Genomic DNA, 8,714 nt, shown 5'->3' on the forward strand with positions numbered 1-8,714 from the left:
GGCTGTTACCAAGCCCCTGGCAATGAATGGAAGGGACTTTGGAAGCATTCCATCCTGTCTCTGAGCCTGTTCTATCTTCCACCTCCCTCCTGCGGTTAGGATAACCCCCTACCTCCTGGGAAAAGGGCTACAACACAAGCTGAGCCCTAAATGTATGTTCATTGTTCCAGAGTTGATCCCGCCCTGGACTTCATGCCCGGATGACCTGATTGCCCCCCACGCCCCACCTCAACCCAGAGTCAGGGGAAGCAGGGACAGAATGAGTAAGAATGGAGGCCAGGCCCTGCACCCAGTGCTGGAAGCGGTCACTTTATTGGTTGGAAAGGGAAAAAGTGGTGCTCAGCTCTGGAGGGAGTGCAGAGGCCGGAAAGAGGGGAGGGTAGCTGGGCTGGAGCCAGGCAGGACCGGGCAGAAACTTCTACTCCCCCACTCCTTGGGCTGTGGTGGCTGGAGCTGGAGGAAGAAAATCATAACAATCCATCAAGGACAATATCCAAAATATGAGCCAAGAGGACCTGGAGCTTAAATTCTGGGCCAAAGCTCCCCCTACTCTCCCTTTCTGCTACGCACACACAGCAGAGCCTCGCCTTCCTGAGGCTTGGCGGCTCTGCCTGCACACCTCTGCAGGTCCCAGACTCACCTCTTCTGCGTCAGACCATCCTGGGACATACCTGGGCAAGCACGGCCCAACCGACCTCTGTAGCCTTCCTAAGGGACCATCGTCATTTGTCTCCCTACAAGGAGTCCCTCTACCACCAGGAAGTTCCACTGGGCCTCCTCCATTCCTTAAGGTTAAGCTGGGATTAGCTGGTCAAGGAGATCCTATTGATCCCATTTTATAAGCAAAATAACTGCAACTCAGGGAGGTAAAAGCTAGTCAAGTGTCAGAGCTGAATTCTGAACCTGGGTCTTCCTGGCCACGAAGGCCAGCCACGCCGCCGTGCCTCGGAGGCAAGGGATGGCTGGCATCGCTGGAGAGCTCTGGGCCCTCGGAGACCATGGTTCCTGCTCAGGCACTGAAAGGATCCCTCGAAATAGCAACCACAGGGCCTTGAGCACATCCTCCCCTCTCGGTGGTCTCGAGCTTCCCATCTGTGCTATACTCGGTCCCACCAGTGACCTGTCAGTCCCTGGGCTGAGGGCTTATCAAGCTAGCCCGCGATCAACAATAAGATTTCAACCAGAGGGCGCTTCCAGGTCCCTGCCCCCCCTGTACATCACCCCACTCCTGACCTTCTGGTCGTCCTTGAGGACGGGCCTAGGGTCATCCCTCTGCAAGGCCTGCTCTCTTCCCCCACCGCCCCACCCCCATCCCATGAGGGTTTTCCTCCTCTGCGCCCACGGCAGTCAGCCCTTCCCTCACTGCAGCCCTGAGGACAGGCACTGGGAGTGTCCGTCCCTCCGTCCGCCTCAGCCACGGGGCTGCAAACTCTGTGAGGAAGGGCTGTGGTCACCTTCTGTCCCAGCATCTGACACAGAGACCTTGGCACAGCCCTGGATCTCCCAATGGGCCAAACAAACACGTGCTTTGGGTCTTGTATTTCTTTTCTTACTCACACTTACTCTAGGACTTAGTGCTGGTTTATTTTTAGTTGTAAGTAGGGGAAGAGAGGCCCGTAATCCTTTCCTTGCAGGGCCAGAGCCACCAGAGGTGGCCAAACACGGCCCCAGCCGGCCACCGAGCAAGCACTCATCACACTTCGAATACGCATTTGATGCCTGCCATATGTGTCCTGAAAAGCCAAGCTTTTGGGGACACTAAAGATCAGTCTTCAGCCTCCCACTGGCCACGTGCAAAGAGCTTCCCACCTCCCCACCGCCTCCAGGTACTGTTCACTGTCCCCTCTCTCAGGACACAGCTGCTCGTCCAGCTGTGACTTTTGAAGTGTATGCTAAGGAGACAGAGCAAATCTTCTCTTTCCCTCACAGCCCAATTCATCAGCAAATCCTGTCCCATCTACCTTCACATATGTCCCAAACCCAGCCACTTAGCTCGCCTCGTCTGTCATCCCCCACCCTCTCCCAGGAGCCTCCCAGCTGGTCTCCTGCTTCTGCCACTGCCCCCCAACAGTCTGTTCTCCACCGAGCAGCCAGAGCAATCCTTTTCAAATCTAAGCCAGAGCATGTCCATTTCCACGGAGGCAACGTCTCCGGGTCAGGACCAAAGTCCTATAATTACCTATCAGGCCCCTAAGGAGCCGCTCCACTTACCCCTGACCTTCCTCTTCCTGGGCTCTCCCTGCTCCCTTCCCAGCCTCCTGGCTTTTCCTGAAACACCAGGGACCCTCCTGCTTTTGTACCTGTTGTCCCTCACCTGTAAACCCCCCCCCCCCCAGATATCCTCACGGCCCCCTCCCTCAAGTTCTGGCAAGTCTGTGTTCAAACGCTGCCTTCTGGGCAGGGCCTTCCCTGGTGTCCTTGTTTAAAAAAAAAAAAAAAAAGGCCACCCTCCTTCCTGCCCACCCTGCCCCACCCCCACCCCAGCACTCCCATCCCCCTTCTGCCTCCTTTTTCTCCAGGGCACTTTTCTCCTTTGAACAGTCTACAGACTATCCTTGCTTATGCATTTTTCTTTATGGTCCCTTAGCACGTAGACCCCATCAGAGAGACATTTTTGTCTGATTTGCTCACTCACAGACCACCCTCAGTACGCAGAGCAGAGCACGGCACATGCCAGACGCTCACCAGGGCCGTGTTGAGGGCATGAAGGCAAAGAAAGGGACTGAGAGTGAACAGAGATATGTTCGGCCAGGCCCTCCTTTTCTTTTTTTTTTTTTCTTTTTTCTTTCTTTTTATTTAATAATATTTTTTATTATATTATGTTAGTCACCATAGAGTACATCCCTAGTTTTTAATATAAAGTTCCATGATTCATTATTTGCGTACAACACCCAGTGCACCATGCGATATGTGCCCTCCTTACTACCCATCACCGGCCTATCCCAGTCCCCCACCCCCCTCCCCTCTGAAGCCCTCAGTCTGTAATGTCTACGGCCATACCACCCTGAACGCGCCCGATCTTGTCTGATCTCAGAAGCTAAGCAGGGTCGGGCCTTGTTAGTACTTGGATGGGAGGCCCTCCTTTTCAACCGCCTCTACAGCTAGACATCAGTGCGCTTCCCCCTCCCCCTCCCGCCCCCACCGCCCTCCTACCTCAGAAGACAGGAGTGACACAGGACACCTTCCCGCAACCATTGTAGCAGCATTTCAACAGGCCGGGACACTGGCTGTCCACCAGGCACTGGTCTTGGCAGAGGCCGAGCTGGGGGAAGTCAGTGCTCACCTTGGGGCAGGTACCCTGCTTTTCTGGGGAGAAAAAGGAGCAAGGGGAAGTGGGCAGAGAGGATGCCGGGAGATGAACACTTATCCACAACAGGATGTCCCCCTGCCCTCCCCCTGCGTCACAAACCGGACAGCTGCCTGCCGGCCTTGATCTCGGGGCGCCTAGGAAGACCGCCTGCAAACCCCTGCTCTTCCTGCTCCCTCCATCCTTGATGTTGGAACCACCCAACACCACGCTGCTGGCAGAAGTCAAACCAAGACCTGAGCCCGGTCTGTGACCGTCCATTTGTGTGTGCGCGCACACACACACACACACACACATACACACACCCTATGCTCCACTTCCTGGGTCAAGAAGGGAGCTGGGCTCAAGTCCCAGGAGCCCCAAGAGTAGGCCCAGCCAAAGGTCAAACACAGGCACAGACCTGGCTGATCAGCTGCACAGGACGGGAGCGGCTGACTTCCCAGCATAGAGAAACCCACCCCCTTGAAAAGGGCAGGGGGGGTCTGGATACTGGCTTCCCTAGGACAAAAGGGAACCAAAAACTGGTTCCTGACAAAACACGGCACTGTGCACAGGGGATCCACTCTCTACAGAGACATTTTCCGTGTGTTATTTCATTTAGCCCCCATGTCAGTCCCAAAATGTTTGGGATCATCATTCCCATTTTGATGATGAGAAAGCAGAGGCTCAGAGACGTAAAGCAACTTGCTGAGGGTCACACAGCTGGCAGATGGGCAGAACAAAGATTCTAGTTCAGGAGGCCATCTGGCCCCATCCCTCTTCCTGCCTCAGTCTGTCCATCTGAGACCAAAACAAAAACAAAGACAAACCAGCAAAGATTGCACCTAACAGTAGGCACGCCTTCTGTCCCCCTCCACTTTACTCATCTGTCTCTCTGTCTGCCCCTCTCTCTTTCATTCTCAAGCCTCATCTCTCCTTCGGATCCTCTTCTCTCTGCTCCAGATTAGAAGCCTCCAGACACAGCAGCTGCCCCTGATGGGCCAGTCCTCCATCTACCTCCCAGATCCTAAGTCTGAGATCTCTAATTACAAACCCTCCCAGCATTTTGGGAGAAATAACGGAGAGGGAAAACCACCAGGGCTGTATTCTGGCTAAAGACCAGTAATCACAACAGCTTGGTGCCGCAAGTCACATCCCTGCTTCTAGTCCTCAGTTTTTCCCTGTGGAAAATGAGAAGCTTGGGTTTCATGTCGTCTAAGGCCACTCCCTGCTCTGATGCGCGTCCCCATAGCCTGGGGGAGAGAGGGAGCTCCAGCAGGACCTTTCGTGGACCACCTGCGCTTTCGCATAGTTCTCTCTCTCAATCTTTCGAGTGGAAGAGATTGTTTTAAATACAGGAAGAGCGGAGGGGTGCTCAGAGAGGAGTCCTGATTCCTTCAAACCAGCCTTCAGAAGGGGCAAAAGTTGAACCCGCCCCCCCCCCCCCCCCCCGCTAGGACTCCTGCCGAACCACGGAGCGACGGTGTAACCTTGGGCAAGAGCTTCTCTGTCTGACGCTCACAACCACATCTTTAGGATGGGCTGGGCGCTCTCCTTAATGTGTAAAGTCTCTTTCCGTCCGGACAGAGGAATCCGGGGAGTCTTGCTAGGCCAGGCGCTCCAAGTCCTGCCCCCAGAGCTGGGGGAGGCCCCAGGGGAGGGACTCCGAGAGGGCTGAGCGCCTCAGGTCTCGGGACCCAGCCCTCTCGCCAGCCCCGGGCTTCCCCGCGGCTCCAACCGGCCGGGGAGGAAACTGTGAACCGGGTGCCTTGACCTCCGGGAACACCGTCCCAGCTGGTGCTTGCCCGGAAACCGTCACGCACCAGGGAATGGAATCCAGCCAGGGGTGGGGGACCTCCCCCCGCCCCCAACCCCCGGCTGATTTTCAGCGGCGCCTTTGTCTTCCCGGGGCCCCGCGAGGAAGCACACGACGGATCTGGTTCCATCCGCCTCGACTCTGCAGGGGTCCCTGGGGTGGGGGTGGGGGGGCTGTTCCCGGATCCCGGCGCTCCGCCCCCTCCAGCCCACAGCGCCCTTCCCCGCCCCGCCCGGGGCGCCCCGGGGTTACCGTTGGGCAGGTGGCACCTGGTGGCGCAGCCGGCCTGGCAGCACTTGAGGTTGCCGGCGCATTGGGCATCAGAGAGGCACTCCTGCGTACAGTTCAGATCCGCCTGCAGCTGGGGGCACACGCCGGGCTTCTTCGCGTCTTCACCTGCGAGGCGCACGGTCAGTCCCGCGCGGAGCCCTAGTCCCGTCGGACGCCCTCCTCCTGCTCCCAGGGCCGCGATCTCAAGCTCCAAGGAATTCTCAGTCTCTGGCCCTAGGCATCCCCTTTACGGCCTTCAGAGGGCCCCACCTCCAGGCCTGGGGGTCCTGACACCTGGAAGTACGGGGGTTACCTAACCCTCATCCTCAGAGTCCTCCATCTTTAGGGGACCCCCGCACAGCGGAACACCCAAGAGCTTCCGATGTCTAGGCAGAGGGTCCCCTCACCGGCCACTACGTCTCCACCTTTAGCACAGAGCCTCTGTCCCAAATTTCAGCCTTCAGTGGTCTCCCCCACCTCCAGCACATTGGACCCCACGCCCTAAGCTCCACGGGTCACCACCTTCAGGAACTAGGGAATCCTCCAATTTTAGTCTTCACGGGTCTCCCTACTTCCGCCCCAGGAATCCCCACTTCTTCAGCTCCCAGAGAGGCTACGTGCTCCTCGGCCGGGCCCTGTCCTGGCGCGGCCCCTCTGGGCGCCCGGGGTGTCCCCGCCCTGCTCACCTGGGACCCGGGGGAGGCCGAGCAGCAGCAGGCCGAGGAGGAGGGCGACGGCGAGAGGAGCCGGGCGGCAGGCGGGCATGGTGCTGCGGCGGGGCGGGGTGCGGGTGTGAGCCGCCGCCCGGATGCGGGGATTTAACCACGCGCGCGGGGGGCGTGGGGTAGGGGTGGGGCCGCGCCGCGGAGGGAGGGGGCTCAGCGGCCACTGCGGGCCGGCTGCCACCTCAGGCCATTTCACAATCCCCTGGGATCAGGTGTCACTCTTGGCCCCGGTGGGAACCAGGAACCTGAGCAGATTCCAGGCCTGGCGCAGCTCGACCAGCTGCAGCCGGACCCTTGTCCGCTCCTCCCCGCCCTCCTCCCCGCGGGGGCCTGAGTGCAGGGCTGCGGCGGCCAGGGCTGGGCCCAGGACTCCTGGGTCTCCCTGTAATGCCCGGGGAGGGAAGGACAGGGTCTACGGGGAGGCAAATAGAGCCTGGGGATTAAGTAGTTGGATTTGGGCCAGCCAGATCGGAGCGCAGATCCCTGTTGAAGGATCTGAGACGGAGGCCTAGTGTAGTGATACCGAGCGCATAGTAGGGGCTACAGAAAAAACAGTTGTTGTTAATAAATGTACCTGTCTGACGCAAGAAACACAGGCCCATGAAACTGAAAAGCCTATTAACAATCTCAAGCCATTTTGGATGCGTCCTTCTCTCTTCCTCTCTTTTTGTTTCTTGTCTTGTCTTTTCTTTTCTTCTTTATTGTTTTCCTCCTCTTTTCTACACCTACACTCTATCAGGGCTGCCTGTGTCCCAGGCTCTGTACTCTCGGGCTCATGGAGTCTCACAGATCTTCCCAGAACACTAGGAATAGAGAGTTACTATTATCATCCGCGGCATATGCCAGATGAACCAGACCTTCTAAAGGTTTAGACCCTTCCTCCAAAGTCCCATGTCAAGCTCTAGAGACAAGGTTTTGAACCCACTTCTCCTTCCTCCAAGCCCTTTTTTTCCTCCCCATTCCGTCATAAATATTCACTAGGTGCTTACTGTGTGACCCTTATAGAGCAAAGAATTGGGGTAGAGAAAGTAATTAAAGGAGCCGTGTGGCCCTGACTGTGGGGTGGGGTCTGGTGTGACTCCCATCTTCATTGTTTCTGAGCTGAGGAACCTTGAATGAATCACTTCTCCCTTCTGAGCTTCCCTTCTGCCATCCACAAAGATGATGGTAATATACGAATTCAGGGAGGACATGAATACACTGTTCCCACCGCGGAATAGCTGTGTACTCATCGAGGGCCAGGTCCGCGTGATTGACGCAGGAACTCCAGCCCCGACACGTAGCAGGTAGTAGGTCAATGGCTGTGAGTGCTTGCTGAATGGTGTCTCCTATCAGGAAGGAGCCTGATGAGTATATCCCGAAGCCTTAGAGTCCAGGCTGGCAAATGCCAGAACAGAGTTACCCAGGGTGCTAGACAAGACCCTTCCTGCTCCAACAATCTGAGATTCTGTAAGCCCCAGGAGGTGTTTGCTGCTGGAGGCTAGAGGGCATCTGAGGCACTGCCCATGGGGATGACAGGTGAGTAGGGCTTCGGTGACATGAGTGTATCACGCCACTGTCCCTACAGGTGACTCCTGGTAAAAGAGGCTAAGAATGCCTCCCCCAGGGGCATCTGGGTGGCTCAGTGGGCTAAGCAGCTGCCTTCGGCTCAGGTCATGATCTCAGGGTCCTGGGAGGGAGCCCCACATTGGGATCCCTGCTTAGTGGGGAGTCTGCTTCTTCCTCTCCCTCTGCCCCTCCCCCTTGCTCATGTTCTCTCTCTCTCTCTCAAATAAATAAATAAAATCTTAAAAAAAAAAAAAAAAAAGAATGCCTCCCCCAACTTCTCATGCCCATCCTGGGGAATAGAGGGGTACCATAGTTGGGAGGGGCGAGGGCTGTTTACTCGAGCTCAGAGAACAGTCAACAGCAATGAGGCGGGGGGGGGGGGGGGGGGTGGACAGCACTGGGCACACTCCTGAAACTCAGTGCAGGGCATACAGAGGACACTTTCATGAGCAGCAAGTTTTAGCCTTTGGACCCAATTGGCTGCGGGACATTCAGCCTTGGGCACAGCTTCCAGGACATACCCAACTCCCCCGGGCGGGAAACTGCCCAGCCACACCCCTCCCCAGCATTCCTGGGTTCCCCGCTGGTTGGCCCTCTCTTTTTGCAGGAATGCGGATCAGTCTGAGGCTAAGTGGATGGGGTGCCGCAGAAGATGGAGAGGTTTTCTCTGCCAATGTTTCACTTTTGTGATGCTAGGCTCTGTGCTAGGAACATTCGTGTATTTTCCCTTCTCCATAAAAAGTTAAATGGTCAGAGGCTTTAGAACCAAACACATTCAGGTCTAAGCCGGCGATTGGCTACTTCCTGGTGTTAAATAACAAAAGTTAAACTGAGTACAGTTTAAAGATCTAACTGGCTTTATTAATCGATTCGTGAATCAGGCAGCATCCCACCTAGCGGATAGAGGGGAGCTCCAAAGGGCTACAGAAAAGCCAAGATTTTTAAAGGTAGAGAAGGAGCAGAAAAAAGGAAATTATTAACAAAGAATCTATTGTTTTAGGCAAGTTCACCCTCCCCAGAGGAGCGGAAGGGGTCTATCAATAAATTTCCCAGCACTGAGCAGGGTATT

General features: G+C 56.2%; 1 protein-coding gene across 1 annotated transcript; it reads right to left on the minus strand.

Moving 5' to 3' along the window:
- Nucleotides 1-266: 266 nt before the first annotated feature.
- Nucleotides 267-6,171, minus strand: WFDC2 (WAP four-disulfide core domain 2). Its single transcript, XM_026503613.3, has 4 exons — nucleotides 6,059-6,171; nucleotides 5,355-5,498; nucleotides 3,154-3,306; nucleotides 267-453 (listed from the first exon to the last, which is right to left on the minus strand). Exons 1-3 carry the CDS (start codon nucleotides 6,135-6,137, stop codon nucleotides 3,155-3,157), a joined length of 375 nt encoding a protein of 124 aa, XP_026359398.1. The 5' UTR covers nucleotides 6,138-6,171; the 3' UTR covers nucleotides 267-453; nucleotide 3,154.
- Nucleotides 6,172-8,714: the final 2,543 nt, after the last annotated feature.

Source organism: Ursus arctos, unplaced genomic scaffold (assembly GCF_023065955.2).
Source record: "Ursus arctos isolate Adak ecotype North America unplaced genomic scaffold, UrsArc2.0 scaffold_16, whole genome shotgun sequence".
Classification (NCBI taxonomy): domain Eukaryota; kingdom Metazoa; phylum Chordata; class Mammalia; order Carnivora; family Ursidae; genus Ursus; species Ursus arctos.

Coding starts and splice junctions, on each gene's coding strand:
- WFDC2 (XM_026503613.3), bottom strand. CDS start 6,137: ATGCCCGCCTGCCGCCCGGCTCCTCTCGCCGTCGCCCTCCTCCTCGGC. Junction 5,499..6,058: donor CGGCCTCCCCCGGGTCCCAG/GTGAGCAGGGCG, acceptor TGCGCCTCGCAG/GTGAAGACGCGAAGAAGCCC. Junction 3,307..5,354: donor CAGGTGCCACCTGCCCAACG/GTAACCCCGGGG, acceptor TTTTCTCCCCAG/AAAAGCAGGGTACCTGCCCC.